This window comes from Tetrao urogallus (genome assembly GCF_951394365.1).
Source record: "Tetrao urogallus genome assembly, chromosome: 1".
NCBI classification, from domain to species: Eukaryota; Metazoa; Chordata; class Aves; order Galliformes; family Phasianidae; genus Tetrao; species Tetrao urogallus.
In genome coordinates, this window is record NC_136813.1 from 158,813,118 (window position 1) to 158,831,735 (window position 18,618).

The following is an 18,618-nucleotide window of genomic DNA, read 5'->3' on the forward strand; positions in this document are numbered from 1 at the left end:
TCCTTTGCTTTTATAAGATACAAATGAAAAATACAAACATACATTTACTATCACCTTTTAAGATTACGACAGAGCAGAATTACCAGTCTGGCTTACTGCTTGTTAAGAGTTGGTTCAACTGCACATCATAAAAACTGCAAACATTACTACCATCTAGAATTAAAAAGGCAGCATGCCAGCTGCAGAAGGAATCACACCAGTTCTCCCTCCCAAGGCCAGAGTTACCTGTCATTACTTACCTAAGTTCATTTCAGATGCTAAAAGAAGAAAGTAATTCATTATATACTGCAGGACCATTGAAATGCAAGCATTCACTGAGTAAACAATCCCAAATCTAGAGCAGTAACTTCAGTTACTCAGTAACAGTAAACTTCAACACAAAACAAACGCTCACCTTCTTTAGCGATGGCGATATTCTCTCTCTCTGTCCCGTTCTCTGTCACGATCTCTATCACGATCACGATGTCTCTCTCTTTCTCGGCTTCTTTCCCGATAATAGTCATCGTGACGATCTCTGCTACGTGATTTATGGCGTCTACTTTTTTCTCGTGACCTACTGTGGTCCCTCTCCCTGGATCGTTCACGTCTTCTAAAAAAAATTACTTCATTACTTTTTTTCCCCCCCCCCCCCCCGAACGCGAGCCACCCGCACGCCTGTTTTGTATTCTGTTGATTGGTACAACTTGGATCAAAAAAAAGACATGAGAGAAATACCTTCTCAGCCATGAAAGAAATGTCTCTGCACTGTGATGCAGATATTTTTTATGTAACAGGGAAGATGGCTGGGGTGGCGGCTAAGAACAGCTAACGGATAGTAAGATGTCATCCACTTCCAAACAAAGGAAAAGTCAGAAATTACACATTCAGAATGAAGGACAAGACAGCTAACACCAGCTGGAGAATGTGATGTGCCTCAAACGATTCCTATATCACGGCTGCTCACTGGCATTCTGAAAGCGCGGGCCAAGATCAGCTGCCCATGTTTTTATTACTCAACGTCAGCTACTCTACTCCTACAATATCCAAATAAATCCAAAGAAGTTAGAGGCTCAATGGTTGTTGCAACTCTGAAAGGGTTGTGAATAAGCAGTGCGTAGCAGGCTGTGAGTTTTAAACCTATTCTCAATTTTTTGACTGCATGAGGAGGAATAAGAGGAAAAATCATTCCGGCCAACCTCCTTCCCTTGCCAAATGTGACAGGTGAAGAGAAAGTTACTACTAAGCAAAATAAAACTGGTAACAAATACCCTTTAACTTAATTTTCAATAGAAAATAATGATAGAAATTATATATGTGATATACATTATATACAATATATTATATCTGAATTGATGAAAGTAATTCAATTCTGAAGTTTACTTTTTGCAATACTACCATATAGAAAAGGACACAAACTATAATAAGTTAAAAAGCTAGCCAGATCCACCTTAAAAACAAGAGTCAGTTAACAGACTATTTACATTCAGAAGTTGTATTTGGCTCTTTCACAAATTTCTTGTGCAGCTGAGCAAATCACTGAGCTTCTCACATGACTCAGATCCTCCTCTGTGAACTAGTCTTGTCCTACACCTTTCCCTTCAGAAGGGTGGATGGAAAAGGAAAGCTTTACCTGGATCCAGAACCATAGGACTTGGACTCGATTCCATGAAGGCAGTCTTGAAGAGAGCTAATAAGTACTTTACAACGATCATCAGCAGATACTTTGGACTGTTTAATTAAGGAAATTGCAGTTACCAGGGTCTCTATAGCACTTCCATAGTCCCCTGAAAACAATATAAAATCATGAGATTTTTATTTGTAGTAATAATAGAGTTTGGAATATTTTCCTTCAATAGCCTTCCAAATCATTTACTATAGGACTAAACATTACAACACTGTCCAGATCAGTACTCAGAAGACACTCTCAAACATCAGTACAAAAAGAGTCATAGGTTGTACCCAAATTCAACCTCCTAGTAAAAGGAAGTGGCTTCAAGGCCGCAGGCTTCCTAATAGGAAAAAAAACCGTAAACTCTTTTTGCTTGGGCAGAATAGAAAGCAAGTCTTACTAACCAGCACTGGCATCTGATACAGCTCTTGAAATGGCACTGCTTGAGATTGCCCTATTTCTGTTCATGATTTCTTCAAATTCTGCTTCACTCAGAGGTGTCCTTGCAGCATCCATCTCTCTGCAAGCAATAAAAATTAGTATTTAAAAGGTTAAGAAAACATTAATGAAACATCATTGCAGTTTTAACAATCCAAGTTTGCAACTTTAAGCAAAATGACAAATAGAAAAGAAAGCAGGATCTGGGTTGTGTTAAGGACCATGTTACAGTATAAAATCCTGAAAGCTTGAAAATAAATAAGTTAAAAAAAAAAAAAAACAATTATCACATCTGCTAAATGAGTAGAGTTATTCTTGTTCTACCAATCTAGTTTGAAGATTCAGCAGCACTTAAACCGTGCTTTACAAATATTTAACGTTTTCATAAAATCCTTCAAGGTATCTAAGCAGACATTACACCAGCTGAGTGAATGCAAAAAATACACATACATGGGTAATGCAACTTTCAGCAAAATTAGAAATCTTTTTATGACAATCTTGGAATTACAACTATATGATCCTGTTTCCCAGATTCTTAACTAAGACCAGAGGGCTGTAACTTATAAGAAGCAAATAAAGTTCGTCATCGTTAAAACGCTCAATTTTCTGAACGACACCAACATTTTACAGCTAATTCTAGCTTTTGTTTCTGGTCAAGTTCAAGGTGCTCCAATTTTATCTCCCAATCATAGAAAGGAGAAAGCAATTAAAGTGAATGCTTACACTCATTATACTTTTAAACTCTATTAGCTACCTATACACAGATTCTAAAGTAACAAAATTTACTCATACAAAAAAGTTTCCCACAAGTTTTGCAGTGTTCTATTAGCCAGTCTCTGAATCATATAGAAAACCTGAAGAAATGTGTTAGAGACAAAAGTTGAGACTGTCAAATTGATCCACTGCTTGATATTTCTAAAACAGTGTTAGTTCCTCTGGTAGAAAGAAAATGCAGAATAACAAGCAATACTATCCTCTTAAGTGCAAGAAGTGGAACAAGATCCTATAGCCAGTTTAGCATAAGAGGAAATGTCTAAAAATTCATACCTCCCTGAGTTTTGAGTATTATTTTTCGTGTGCCTCCCATAGAATGGAATATGTAATTTTTCTCTTATGGACATGTTATTTCCAGTGAAACGCCTATGATATATAATTAATGACAATTTAAATAGTTATGGATGATAGTCTTAACATTTTTAATGAAAATAGTGGACAGAAGTTCTTCTGTCCTATCCCCACTCCTTCCCTCCCCAGCCATTCTATAAACTGCAGACAACTTAGATTTTGTCCATCAAAAAATACAAAGCACCTTATTATTTCCAGGCAATTAAGCCAAATGCTCGGATCTGTACAATTTCTACAGGAACACAGTATGTACAATTGTTCTGTTTTTTTGAACTTTGTGCTCATATGTAAAAGGAAGAATCAAAGTGCCTTTGCAGAAAACACTTCAGGCAAGAGAAGACTCTCTCAACTATATCAGTAAAATCACAAGTGAAAATTCCACATGTAACTATGTAGAAAATATCTCTCTTAAAATCAGACCCCAAAAGTTCTACGGAATACAAGTATGGTGAAAATTAAGAAAACAGTGGCAAGACAGAGATGCTTGAAAGCACAGATGAAAAAGATGTTTCAAACAAGATGCGAAACACTTGACTAGTCAAGTCAGAGGGAAAAAACCCTGACCCAGATTGGATCAACTACAGAAAAGGCCACTGCTACAAACACAGAAAGACTGTACAAAATTACAAGTAGCTTGACAGGAAAGGAAAACAGAAGTCTTGCAACAAATTCCCACCCGGCTTTTGAGACAAAAGCTAACTTTTAATTGAATCCTTAAGAAAAAAGGAACAAGCAGGATTGCCAGAAGATGAAAATGACATGAGCTTGGTGCGGCACCATCCTCAACACATGCACATATCCAAAGAGAAGAACTCCAGAGCATTTTACAGTGACAGCTTGCAAGGCAAGATGGTGAAGGGACAAGTGAGAATTTCAAGTTATGACAGAAGCACAACCAGAAGCTACCGGCAGGAAGTGATATAATAAGCTAGCATGTAGAACACACAGAATAATGGTACTGTGAACAATGTACACAAACAGTTAAAAGCTGAAAATGGAAAGTAAGATTACTAGCATTGCATTTTAGGATTTTCTTATTGCTACAAGCACATTTACGAGTTCATATACTAAGAAGTAAATAGGCAAATCTCATGATTGCAGGGATCCCCTCCAGCTTTTTTCGTTTGTTCTTTTTTTCCCCCCCTTCTTTACTTTTTCTAACATTTGCATTAAAAACAAAACAAAAAAAATTATGTGTTTCCTACAAGGAATAAAGTTATATATAAAGCACGTTGCACCAAAAACACTCACCTTCCAGGTGGCCCATAGTCACCTCTGTCATACGGTGGAGGTCGGCCATACGGATCTGTTGGAGGTGGGCCACGGCTGTCTGAAGTAGGTATGCCACTATTGGCAGGTGGGGGGAAGAAAGCTGGATTCACATGCGGTGCGGGTGGTGGAGCACCTGGAGGTGGCCCAGGGAGATGTGGAGGAGGAGCAAGAGTCAGGGGTGGCCCGAGAGGGCCAGGTGGACGAGGGGGAAATGGACCCGGAGGTGGAGGTGGACCCTGCTGAGGTGGTGGCGGACCCGGTGGCGGCCCATAGCCTGGAACTGGTGGTGGAGGGCCTGGAGGAAGTGGCCCAAGTGGAGGCTGACCAAAAGGCTGTCCTGGAAACAGAACTGGTGGTGGTGGGCGGTCACCACGATTAGGAGGTCCAGCTAAAGGAGGTGGGAGGACCTGACCAGGAGGTGGGGGGCCTGGTGGGCCCGGAGGACCGGGAGGGCCTAAAGGTGGACGTGGGGGAGTTTGTCCAGCTACAAAAAAAAAATAGAAAAAAAGTTAATAAAGAAATAAAACAGTCACAGAAATAATTAAGATTCTTGTACTTTTTTTCTTTTCTTTTCTTCTCAGACAAAAAACCCTCACTGAACAATCCACAACTTGCACAAGCCATGCATAGTCCCACTTTTGGGTCCAGTAGCTTAGATAAATTTATAATTGGTGATCTATACTGAAAGAGAACAGTAACCTGAAAACAGGTGCAACGTATATTAAAAATGCATGAAAAGCTATATTGGAGAAAGTACAGTAAATGCAGCACTCAAAACGAATTTCATGTCCTTGTTAGGGGTTTGCTGCTTTTTTTTTTAATTATCATTTGTTTGTTTTATTTTATTTGACTGTGTTCCTTCGACTGCTAGTAGAAGATACACAGAATGACATTTATTAAGAATATTGAAGCTGAAATGAGAACTTCACTGCAATACAAACCTGACATTTAAACAAAGATTTGTCCCATGTCAGATACCTGACTATATATGAACACCTCCACTTCAAGTTTTTGGCATTCTAAGTGCCTGCTAACTGCCCTTGACTTCTGTAATTCCCAAATAAGCATACTGCATTAACAGAAGAAAATAAACATTAAACTGAAACCCCATACACTAAATATTTTACCTGGGAATGGTGGCGGTGGCCCTCCTGGCCCTGCTGGTCCAGGGAATCTGTCTCCACCTGGAATAGCACCGGGGAAACGGCCTCGCCCTCTATTACTAGGTGGAAATGCTGCTCTTGAGCTTCCTCCTGGTGGACCAGCTTTACCTTCCCCAGACATCTGGCCAGACTGTGTGGCTGCAGTGGAAAAAATTAATTATGTAAATCAAAACAGTTTAAAGCTCTTCAATTCTTGATCTAAAGTTTTATGTAGCACTAAAGCACCACTATGATCCTCAGTACCAAAAAGGAGCAAATGCTTCACTAAGATTCAACAGCGTTCCAGTATCCCCACACCACACTAAAGGAACTTGAGAAACTGTCAGTCCATGAAGTTAATCTAATCTGCCTATAAATGCTGTACCTTTAAATATTCTCATGCTTTTTTAAAATTAAATCCACAAGAAGGAATTGAGAAAGCTTCTCCAACCTTAAGAAGAGTTTTACAAAGCTGCATGATAAGCGCTTCCAACAAGTCCCATCTCCTAGTAAAATCACAGACATTCATTATATTGAATGATTTCTTTTATTTTCAGTTTTTAAGAGGATCTTCTATTTTATTTTTTTTTTAAGAAAAATTGCAACTTCATCCACTTAAGTATTTTACAGAAATTTTAAACTGTGCAGAAATTATCAAATACTGAGAGAAAAATTGCAGGACAACTTTTGGAATAAACTTCCAATTCTTTCCACAACGGCACATGAGACAGACTTACTTTTCCTTGACTGCATTTCAAACTGACTCAGAAATTGTTTATTGCATGGAGTCACAACAGGATTCTGTCCATGCAATTCTCTTTTAGGCAACAAATCCATCAACTTTTTGGAGGATGCTTCCGATCCCACACCCACAAGGGCAAACCTGAAAAGAAGGAAAGAACAGTCACACTGCAGTTTTTTTGTTCCCTGGATATCCTGATACCTCACAAGTAACATTTAACACAGTTAGCAGAAGAATATTTGAAATACAGAAACTTTCACAAGTCTTCTTCCAGTTTTAGAGATAGACAAAGCAATTCATTCTAGGACACAGATGGAGAACCACAATGTAAGTCCAAGATGCAGCAACGCAATGAAGGTAGCTTTCTCACACAGTATCAATATACCATCCAGGGATTATTATAACCAAGTTGTCATTAACAATTCACTGTATTCTCATTGCTACTCTCATTAGTAATACTGAGAGCGAAGTCAAGTAATGAAGATTACATTGCCAGTGAGGAATCAAGTCAAGTGCTTGCTTTCAACAGTTAATGGAAAAACAAGCATTTAAAATCATTCAGTAACAGGGATGGGATAGGTAAAAATAGCACTTATATTATGAAGAACAACATACATCACCACTACACTAACTGAAACTTAGGAATAGCCTTCATGTAAATCATAGAATCATAGAATGGCCTGGGTTGAAAAGGACCACAATGATCACATAGTTTCAACCCCCTGCTGTGTGCAGGGTTGCCAACCAGCAGACCAGGCTGCCCAGAGCCACATCCAGCCTGGCCTTGAATGCCTCCAGGGATGGGGCATCCACAACCTCCTTGGGCAACCTGTTCCAGTGCAAATGCCAATATAATTTAACTCATTAAATAGTAGGAAGTTAATATCCCCATAAAATTTATGCCTGGAATTTAATTAGTCCAAAATAATACACCCAATCATTGTTGGATATCAATACACAAGGGCCATAAGTTCACATACTGACAGAAATATTAGAACTCTTTCCTCACTTAGACCCTCCTAAACTTCAGCCAATTTACAGAAAAAGCAGACAAGAAGGTCTTACCCTTTAGATTGGCCATTAGCACGGTTTTCAAAAAACTTTATCTCCAAAATATCATTTACCCCCAATGAATGAACCGCTTCAGTTAAGTCTTCATCTGTCGTCCACTGAAAAATATAATATTCAACTATGAAATCTTACCAAAAACACTTTGATGCTTTTCCACGCTCTTATTTTGTAATGTAAGTGGTGAAGAGGAATACTTTACACAAGTTGTCAATATTTTCTGACTCCCAGAGGACCATCATTTATACTATACTGTGCCCAGAAAATTCATTTTTGAAGTATGCACTTCCTCACACACCACGCTGTCCAAACCCCTTCACACAGCAAACCAGCTCACAGGTACCAAAAAAATTCCTGAGTAACTTTCTGAAAGCACTTTTTCCAAGAATATTAAGCCTAAGCTGAATCACTTAAATAACTGCCACATTTTTTGACATCCAATCCTTTTTTTTTTTCCTCCCACTGACTCTACTTCCAAACCCAAAAATCAATTTTTAAGACCATATTAACAAATTTGCTCGCTCCAAGAGCTTTAACTAGTGAGGGCCTACTGAACCACATATTATTTTGCACAAAAATAGCAATATTTACAGACAAAAACAGGAAACTAGCACAGAAAACATAGCAACAACTATTTAATCTTAACCAAATCTCCTTGCTGTAACTTTCCATTAGTTACTATCTAACATTCAACAACTACATATACACTCAAAGGGATACAAGACATTTATACTCAGAGTTTTCTTCCTCTTCCTGTAACTCCATCACCTCTTTAAATCCTATCTGGGAAGTACAAAGCAGGCTTTCAAGATCCTGAATTACTTATCTGACCTTCCTCAAATCAAGGCTTCTTTTAAAAAATTAATAAATTACTTTGCTGAGATCTAAACACAAAAAAAAACAAATACAACAGTAATGCTCAAACAAGTTAAGTCTACTTTTAGTGGATAACTTCATTTGCAAAGCCTAACAATGAGCAGCAGGTACAAATTACTGCACACTGGCCTACCTACTTTAGAAATAGCCACATTTGACTTGGATGAGCTCAGCTGATTGCATTCCTGCATTTTAGAGAGGTACAACTGTGAAGTCAATTAACTCCCTTAGAGCCATTAGTTCCTGAAATTAGGTTACTGTACTAATTAGTGAAAAACACTTAAGAATGCCTAAATCATTCTTTTCCAAGCCTCCACCTAACAAAAATTTCTTCAAGAAGGGAAAAAAAACATGAAAGAGATTTTGCTTGCATGGACTCAATGAAATGGATTTCAGGTAAAGAGAGACCAATTGCAGTTAATTTAGCTGTTCAAGAGCTACTTGCACTTTTGTTGTTTAACTACAAATGATTTTAAAATACTTTATTGCTGACTAAAGGAATTGTCTGAAGGGAAATGGTAGTTCAGTGAGTTACCCTAGAGATGTTACTCCCAGGAATGCAAAAAGAAGCCTAGAGGCAAATGAAAACAGCTTTGTTCCAAGAATCAAAAAGGAAACAGGAAAAAGACAAAAAGTAAGGAAATCCCAGATAACCCTGTTTTCTTCTTCGTCTAAAAACTTCAGGAAGAGCTCACTGAAAACTGGATTTGTTTGACAGTTTTAAACTATCTCCAAGATGCTTGATATCTTAAGCTTATTCTCCTTCATCATATTCTTTGAAAAGACAGCTCTTCAAATAAAAAATATTTCACGACAAATCACGTTTGCAATTTTCAAATCGCTGGCCACTCCTGGATAGGAATAAGATACTCACCCAAGTAAGGTTTCCAATGTACAAGGCAATTCTCTTTCCAGTATATGTGTAGACAACATTTGGTGCAGCTCCTTTACCTACATCGTCTCCAACTGAAGGTGGGAGAGAATCCATATAGTCACGATCTTCTGGGGCATCTCCATTATTCGCAGACGGAGAGATTACATCATCGTACAGATCAATCTGATCATGTCCACCATATTCAGCTTCCTAAAATACACAAAGCACCTGGGTTATATTTAACATTAAACACTTCTCAGAAACAAAATAGTCTGACAACTGCCACTTTCCATAGACAGCTTGACCCGACACCTACACAACATCCGTAACGAAAAGCTAAGCCCCGACTTCAAACACATTCAAATATATAAAATTCTTATGTCTTCTACTGTATTCCAAACTGATAAAAACAAAAATACACCTCCAGCAACTGCTTTGCGCTGCAACACTCTTTACCTTGTAATATAAGCAGAAAACTAAAAAAACACAAGCTCTACTCCCACAATTATAGATGTGAACAAGTATGAGCAATGTGCAAAACAACAGGCTAATATCAGCAAGCAATTTTTGTCATGAAAATATTTGGTAGAAGGAAAAGATCAAACCTGAAGTGGTCTGCTCTGATAAAATTCTGCATTTCAGATTTCTACTGCATTCCTAATTTTATTTTTATCTCCTCGTTCACAGAATGAAAGAATGGAATTCTATTTTATGTCATTAAATTTAACAAACCATTGAGTTTGTGTGCATTGCACATTTATTTATTCCTGGGCTACAAAGGAACTATTCTACAATATCAACGCTGCCTCTGGAACACTCTGGTTGAGAAGAATATCATGGGATTTCGGAGTGAATCACCTCGTCCCCCAAGTTGGTACAGTTTACAGCACAGTTTTGTCCAAGTGAACTAGATCTCTTTCAGAGGGAACAGAATCATGAGTTTATTTACAAAAGCTCTGCTTCATGCACTTGACAACTGCATACTACCTGTTAAATGGGAACAGATGAGTCAAAATCAACCCGTGGCCCTTCAGATACCTTTGAACTGTAAGACAGGATGAAGTATTTGATCCAAAAGACCAGAGGAAATTTAGCCTGAGGCAGACCATGTAAGCAATGCATTAGGGGGAAAAAAAAAAGTAATAATAATAACAAAAAATAACCCCAACACTTCCCACAGTGCATTTAATTTCATACACTTCCATTCATCATACATTGGACAAAGTCCAGAAGAGGCCATGAGGACAATCAGAGGGCTGGAACACCTCTCCCACAAAGGAAGGCTGAGGCACCTGGGCTGTTTAGCTTGGAGAAGAGCAGGTTTCCAGTACCTGAAGTGGGCCTACAGGAAAGCTGCGGAGGGACACCTTAGCAAGGAGAGTAGGGATAAGACAAGAGGTAATGGCTTTAAACTACAAGAAGGTAGGTTTAGACTAGATATAAAGAAGAAATTCTTCACAATTAGTGTGGTAAGGCACTGGCATGCCCTGCTCAGAGGAGCTGGCTCAAGGCCAAGCTGGATGGGCCCTGGGCAGCCTGAGCTGGTGAGTGGCAGCCCTGCATACTGCAGGGGCTTGGAACTGGTATAATTTGAAGGTCCTCTGCAACTCAAACCATTCTGTGATTCTGTGATATTCTACAGTGATCAATTCCTATGCTGGGATGTTGCTGAAAAAGAGGCACCATCTCGATTTCTACTGACAGGAAGCCAGACCACTGTTGCTCCCTGAGAAGTTACAGAAAAAGCTTAAGAGAGCCTTTATATTAACTTGCAAAAGTTGCTTTGCCATACACAAAGGCTGCAACTTCCAAAGTTCGTAGAACATTCCTGGACTCATCCAGAATGATTCAGAACACAAACTGCCTCATCAGGTTTTGATATCAGAGATATTTCAGTGGCTGTTATCTTGTGATTTTGTATCTAGAAACCCACACAAGTGTCCTCAACAGAGTAACTCAGAATAACAGATACAGTGACTAGAGAGGATCAGCGTGGATTCCACAGCAAACAAGCTGCAAAGCCAGCAGTCTTGGTTGAAAACCAAATATATCCACGGTCATCGTCAGATATCAGCTCTTCTGAAAATATGAAAACATTCATTATTCACTGCTGTTCTTAGAAGGGTATCACTAGAATAAATAAAATCAGATATGCAAGTTTTGGCTTTGTCAGTCAAGTAGATTTGATTCTCAGTGAGCCGCACGACTGCAAGACAACACCAAACTTCAACAGAAAAGTAATGTTTTCCCAAGGAAGTTTATCATCACTACATTAATAAAGCTTTGCATTTTCACTCATTCTGTTCAGCTCTCCACCTACATTTGATTTCTCATATCGTTGTAATTAATGAAACTAAGGTCAAAGAACTGCCTGGGACAGGCCGAAACATGCTATCTGATGGTAAGCTTAAGAGCGATGTCACAAGGCAATTAAGGAAATCCTCTACTAAACGTGCAGCAATTCTTGCCATTTATGTGTGTAGATGAAGACTTTAGGAAAGAAGAATGCAGTCCTGGAGGACAGATTCAAACAAGCAGGCACCAGTTTTACAGCAGATGTACACAAACCTCCATCTACGAGAAGGTGGAGGTCAGCAACTGCCAAAATACCAACAGGAACAGTAAAAGTCTGCAGCTATGCTGTGCTTCCTTACTGGCAAGAAACTCCTCTGAACTGGTTTGTTTCTGTTCTGTAGGCTTTCAGATCACCATCACAGCACAGAGAATCCGTGAGCAGGACAGTGCAGGTTGCACCTAACTTTTCTGGGGCCTTAATTTAAATCAATGAAGAAAAAAATTGACACTGCTCACTAAAATTTCTACCTACATCGTGCTGGTTTTGCAGCAAGCATGGAATGCAATGGCTCAATGGCTGTTACACAAGATCCAATAACCCTTCCTCTTTCACATGCATACCATGGAAACTCACCCAAACACACCCTTCTTCCCTAGAGGTAGAAGAAGAAGAACCCAAGCAGCCTCACTTCTCTACTCTTAGCTATTTCAACAAACATTCCACCCAGATCACAAATTGCTTTTGACATCTTCCGACTTCTTTAGTTATAAGAGAAAGCCATCGAGCATGAAAGGATTTCTGCTCATTGTCATTCACACTCTTGCAGATGAACATCCTACAGAAAAGTCAGCACCATCACTGTCACTCCTCCTATACCCAAATCAGAGTAGCAGCGTTTCCACAGATCACGCTTTAACAAGATCTCTGTCTGAAATCAAACATCGTTTGTTCTGGAAAATCAAGACTGAAATTTCACACTCGGCGTTACTCAATGGGCTTTGGTGAATAAAAAGGGTAATGAAAAGATACACTGTCAAAAACTCACTCCAGACTAGCTGTTACGCTTCCAGTTACTCAGCCCTTCTCATGTATTTTGTATTTCAATCACTGCTTGCAGCATTTTGCAACATTCAAGTGAGAAAGGCAAACCCAGGGAGCATCGCCATCTTGTCCAGAAGGGATAAATTGAAAGTGTTACTTTGTTTTGAAATTCAGCAGCCCTACTCTTGTGCATCCCAGAAATTCCTGGTGTCTCCCACTCCCCTTACAAAGGAAAACAGTTTTTTCCTTTTTTTTTTTTTTATTTTTTGGGGGGAGATGGGAGGGTGAGGGAGTAAAAGTTCTTTAAACTGTACATTCATCTGAGATACCTGAGATTTGTTTCCTCTCTCTGTGCTATTTGAGAGTCAAAGGCTGCATGCCCTAAAGATATTTTTAAAAAGATGAAATTCCATTTAAAATTTTCTATGATTTCTGAGAAAAATCACTTAATTATTAAAAAGCAAATTATTCACCTTCTCCTATACCATTTTCTCAATTCAAAATTACAGTACATGCAGTCAAAGACTTCAAATGGATGTTAACAATCTCACTTCAAAAAACATCCGCGGGTCCTGAAAAATCACAAGTTGAAGGAACAGGCAGAAGTCTATCTGGTTTTGATTAGCTGTCTGAATGCACAAACAAACTGGAAGAAAACAAAAGCCCTTGTTTCCAAAATAGCACACAGCCCGTGGTGGACAAGTTTGTTAAGCCACAAGACTCCCATTAATTTTAGAAGCCCAGACACTGCAGCTCCACCAGCAGCACACGGGCAACATCTGAGCAATCCAATCCGTCAGCCAATGTGAGAAGAACAAACTTGCACACGGTCAAAAGCATAAAGGAAGTGCAGGCAGTATCACTGTTTGCATTGCTGCAAAGCTAACAGGCCCCAGCTGAGACGATCTCAGGTTTTCTTTGTAGAGTGATATTTGCAAACAACAAAGGTTACCTCCTGCCCAGTGCCCTTTCAGTAGATCTCTTGGTCAGTAGACCAAGACAATCAAGGAAAACCAGCCATACAGAGAGAGAAGTAAGGCATCACACACACTTTTTAACACAAACACAAGGTCTGCCGGCTTACTCATGACCAAGACAGTACTGCTTTTCTGAGTAAAAAGGTATCATGTCACAACATACCCATCTCCTCCAAGACAGCAATTGCCTTCTTGACATAATGGCTGTGTTCAGTAGTCAGTTTTTACACAACCAATAAATGGCAGCATTTATTATTTATTGAACAAAAAGTATTTTTCTTTGTGTTCTAGACAAAAAGTTGAGAGAGTAACAGAATCCACAGCCACAGTGGTTCCTACGTAATAAGTCTCTCAGCTGCTTTCTCCACCTAAAGCACTTTCATTACCAAGCTACAAAATACAAAGTCAAAGCTCTTTTATTTCTAATTTGTTAGTATTTAATTATTGAACAAGAACTCTTCAAGGTATGTTTACAGAAACCCAGCATGCAAGTACGTAAGTACACTTATCAGAGTATAAACAGCACAAGCATTTTTTTTCTTCCCCACAGCATTAAAATAAAAAGGTATTTCTGATCAAGCAGAGGATGTAAAGCAACAAAAAAACCATATACACACACACTCAGAGATAAAAAAAAATATGTTACTATTTAAGATGGTGGTAAATAATGCGTAGCATGTTTTTTTAATTTTATTTTAAAAGTTTATTTATGAGCATGTGTGTGCATTCACATACAGAAAAAAACTTGGGGGAAAGAAAGCCAATCAGACCACAAGAGAGCTTTACAGTGTGGTGGTCATATCTTCAGTGCAGGAAAGTAACTCAGTTCACTGGCCAAAGGTACAGGAAACCTTGAGGCAGAACCACACCAGCCTCACGCTCAGGCTCCTCACTATCTTGATATCATGGAGTAACACTCAGTATTGTGGAGTACAAAAACACATTCTAACACTTTCTAAAAGCACCTCTAATGTTACCATGGTCTTCTGCCACCAACAGGATGCCAGCTTCAGCCATTTGTATGCGGATAATACACTCTTGTGCACAGCACAGACGTAAATGTTTGTGGAAATGATCAAACCAGAACACACCATGCCACACGTATTTCATACAGGTTGCAAGTGATGCATGCAAAAATACTGTGGTTATGGGACTCTCAGTTCAGAACAAGACACTACATAATTATGAAAGACCTCTGGATGGGGAAGCCAGCTTAGCATAAAAAAATGAATTGAGCAAATTATCAAGAAAAGGGAGGGCAGGAAATGAAAAGGAAATGCAGTTAAAACCAATTTAAATACAACTGATGGGAGACAAATTGAGTAAAGCATTAAACACAAGGACAAAGGACACAATTATGATGGTCAATAGATTAATGAAAGAGGCAACACAGGCACATACAGTTTTGATGAGCACCAGATGGAAAGTTGTGTTTTCACTGCAAAGATGTGACTTCAAGTCCAGTGAGCCAGCTCCTTGCAACCTGCAGTTTTCATTCAGTTTAGCCAGCCTGTATACCTGGGGTCTGGAGTCTACTTCAGCCTTGTAACCCCTACTTCATTTAGTGCTAATCAGGCAGAACATCCTCCCACCTCATGGAAGCAGGCATAAAACAAATCCCCAAAGAGCTCCAATGATAAGCACATTGAGGCCGAGAGCAGGACAGAGCAACGAAGGGCTCTCTCAGCCACAAAACCTAAAAGATTTATTTCCTGCAAGTAAAAACATTCTGTCCCAGCTCTGCTATAAATACAGTTATATTGTACTTGGAAGAATGAAGAAGCTACACGGTATGTTTTCAGTCCCTGCTACTGACAAAACTAATGGGAAGGGTTCCTGCAGTCCAACTAATATTGGCAACTGAACACAGCACCATGCAATTCAAGAGAAGTACGTTGTTTTACACATAAAACAAATTTTCGTTAGAAATACAGCATTGCATAAAATGTGTTACATAAATTACCATCAAATTGCCATCATTTTCTCCCTACAGCATTTGACAATTGTCATCTTCACCCTTGCACAGACATGCTGAACTGTAAGTCCTCTCTTATTAATTCAAGCTGTCAGCTTCAAATCAGAAGCCCTGAATAGAGGTTTCAAGAGGACTCATCACAATGGCATCAGAATTAGAGGTAGCAGCACTGTAGGTGGTAACAATTGGCTTTTGTTCATGCTCTGCAGAAGGAAATGGAAAGTGCAGAGGTGTCAATCTTTGCCAGTCTACCTTTCTATTTTAACGTAATATAGTTCAGCTGAGGGGTGGAGACAACACGAAAGTCCCAGAACTCAAGCTTGGAAAAGAATAAACAGAAACATTTTGCAAAAATTAAACAATCTCTGTCTGCACGGAGGTTACAGCCACAAACTGCAGCACCTGGAGGTCTCCCCCCTATGCGAATCTAGCACTACTAGATTCAAATTATTTTTTCTGAAGAACTTGATTCGTTTCAGTTTTTTATGTGGAAGCGACTAACACAAAACCAAAGCTGGTACAGAAGCTGCTGAGATAGAATCAAAGAACAGCTTAGGCTGAAAGAGACCTCAAAGTTTGCAGGGGCAGCTACAAGTTGTTCGCGGGTCCGAACCCCACTGTGTTCTCCAGGCAGCCCGTAAGCGCGGGGCTCTCGCGGCAGCTTCGTTCTGGGGCAGCGCCGCCCCGAGAAGCGCGGCACCCGCACGCGGGACGGACGGTCCACAAAGCCGATAGGAACGTCGCCTTTGGTGGGAGGGGAGGAACGCGGCTCACGAGGGAAAGGCGAGTGAAAAAGGAACCGGAAAAATCAGTCGGTCAGTCACTCAGCAACCCAGGAAGTTCTGCGCGTTTCACCGCCACTTCCTCGCGCAAATCAATCCCCTCCGCTCACGAAGCGCCCGGGCAGCGCGGGCGGGCTGCGGTCCCCCCAGCGGCACAAGGCCGCGCTCCTCCCGCCTCCCCGAGGGGCCACCGCCGCTCCTCCCGCGCCGCGAACAATGGCAGCACGCCCCGCCGCCACCGGGAACGGACCGCTCTCCCTGGCGGACGGCCGCAGCAGGGAGAGGAGAGCGGGAGGAAAGGCGCCCGCCCGCGGCCCGCTTCTCTCCCTCACTCCCTCGTTCCGCCCCCGAGCGCCGGCGCTCCCCTCCCGGTCCAGCCCCGAGCCCCCGCGGGCCGGGCCTGAGGCGCGGCCTCGCGCCGTCCCGTCCCGCCCCGCGGAGCGCCCTGCGGCGCGGCGGGAAAGCCCTGCGGCGGGGCGGCCGAACAATGGCGGCGCGGCGCGGCCAGGCCCCGCGCGGAGGGCCCTGCAGGCGGCGCGGCGGCATAAGGCGGGCGAGGAAGGAAAAAGGAAAGCGAGGGGAGGAGGGACCGGGCCGCGCCGCGCCGGCCCGTACCTGGTTGAACTCCTCTCCCACGTCGGCGTAGATGTCGATGTGGTCCACGCCGTCCGCCATGATCCCGCCCGGCCGCGCCTCGGGCTGCCGCCAGCCGCGCCCGGCTCCGCCGCCGCTGCCGGGAGGGGGGAAGGTGCACGCGGCGTCACTTCCGAGCTAGGAGGGGGAACTTCCGGCGGCCGCCGCTTCTCGGGGGGCCGCCCCGCCCCACCCGCCCCCTCGGGGCCGCCCTGGGGCAGAGGGAAAGCGGACCGCGCCCGCCTCACCCCCTGGTGCTGCTTGGGCCTGCGCCCCAGGGCCCTGCCGTTCCCCCTGCGCGCCCTTGCCGGGCCGCGGCGCGAGGTGCGAGGCCCGCCCTCGGATCCTGGAATGCGGAGCACAATGCGCCTAACGCTCTGCGCGGTGCGTCGTGTTGTCCGTTGTATATGGTGTTGCTCATCCGAAAGTAAAGCTGCCTTCTGACAACGAGAAGTTTCTCTTTCGCAGACCGAATGGAAAGAGCTTTAAAGACTACAGGTGGATTCAAAATTCTTTTTTTCTGTGAGTGGGAGTGCGTCCCAGCTCCTGGATCAGCATCCATGTCCCAGAGCAGCCCTGCTTCATATTGGGTGCAGCGCTCGCATGCATGCCTTGGTGCTCTCACAGTATAGTTTTATTTGAAAGGAAAGATTTGTGTTTTCCTGACAGAAAAAAGGTGAAAAATCAGAGAGCCACAGCAATGGATATGCTGTGGAGTATGCAGTCTGATGGTCCTGCTGTACCTTGGGCATGGAGATGCTCAGGTTGTCCCTGGAGTTCTCATCCAATTTGTGGCACACACAAAAAAATTGTAACATGTGCAGACCTCTTGTGTTGTTCTAGGTGTTAACAGACAGAAAATCTACAGCTGGGTTTGTTCTCGGGTGTATGGGCTTTCCTGATGGAGGAACTAAACCCTCCTTCGAAAGAGCTCTTTGGAAAGGTTCAGAATACCACCTGAAGAAACATTTGCTAAGGTGTATCTAGGCATTGAGTATGGAGATTTAAACCGGATCATGACTGCTTGATGATGATCTTGTTACTTGTAACAACATGAAGCACTTTGATGCAATACTTCTGTCCATCTGTCCAAATTGGATAAAATTACTGAAGAAAAATTAACCCTTCCTATCCTGACAAGAATTCATGGGAGACAGCAGAAAGCTCTCTCCTGAGTGGCTATCTGGGCACTGGGACAGGCTGTCACAGGAAGAGGCCATAGTCTCAATCACAGAATCACAGATTGGCCAGGGTTGGAAGGGACCTCAAGGATCATGAATCTCCTACTCCCCTGCCACATGCAAGGCCACCAACCTCCACATTTAACACCAGACCAGGCTGCCCAGGGCCCCATCCAACCTGGCCTTGAACAACTCCAGGGACAACCTCTCTGGGCAGCCTGCTCCAGCACCTCACCACTCTCTGTAAAGAACTTCCCCCTGACATCCAAGCTGATGGAGTTCAAGAGGTATTTGGACAATGCTCTTGGAAGTGTACTTTGAATGTTGGATGGTGCTGTGTGGAGCCAGGAGATGCACTCAGTGATCTGTGTGCATCCCTTCCAACATTGGATATTCTACGGTTCTGTAATTATATGATTCTATGTTAGGTTGTGTGCACCTAAATCTTTTATGTGCATCTGGATACTTTATGAAAATTGCACGTAGATTGTAATTATGTTTCAAAGGGTAAAGAGATTAAAGAATGAATGATAAAGTCATTATGCTCA

General features: G+C 41.9%; 1 protein-coding gene across 1 annotated transcript; it reads right to left on the reverse strand.

Annotated features, from left to right (window-relative positions):
• Nucleotides 1-399: 399 nt before the first annotated feature.
• On the reverse strand, nucleotides 400-16,931 carry CPSF6 (cleavage and polyadenylation specific factor 6; the record flags this gene model as incomplete). The annotated part of the gene is made up of 9 exons (XM_079539347.1): nucleotides 400-586; nucleotides 1,610-1,763; nucleotides 2,053-2,168; nucleotides 4,463-4,967; nucleotides 5,611-5,784; nucleotides 6,363-6,508; nucleotides 7,433-7,536; nucleotides 9,186-9,395; nucleotides 16,872-16,931. The coding sequence occupies 9 exons, from the start codon at nucleotides 16,929-16,931 to the stop codon at nucleotides 400-402; spliced, it is 1,656 nt and encodes a 551-aa protein (XP_079395473.1).
• Between the last annotated feature and the right edge of the window lie 1,687 nt (nucleotides 16,932-18,618).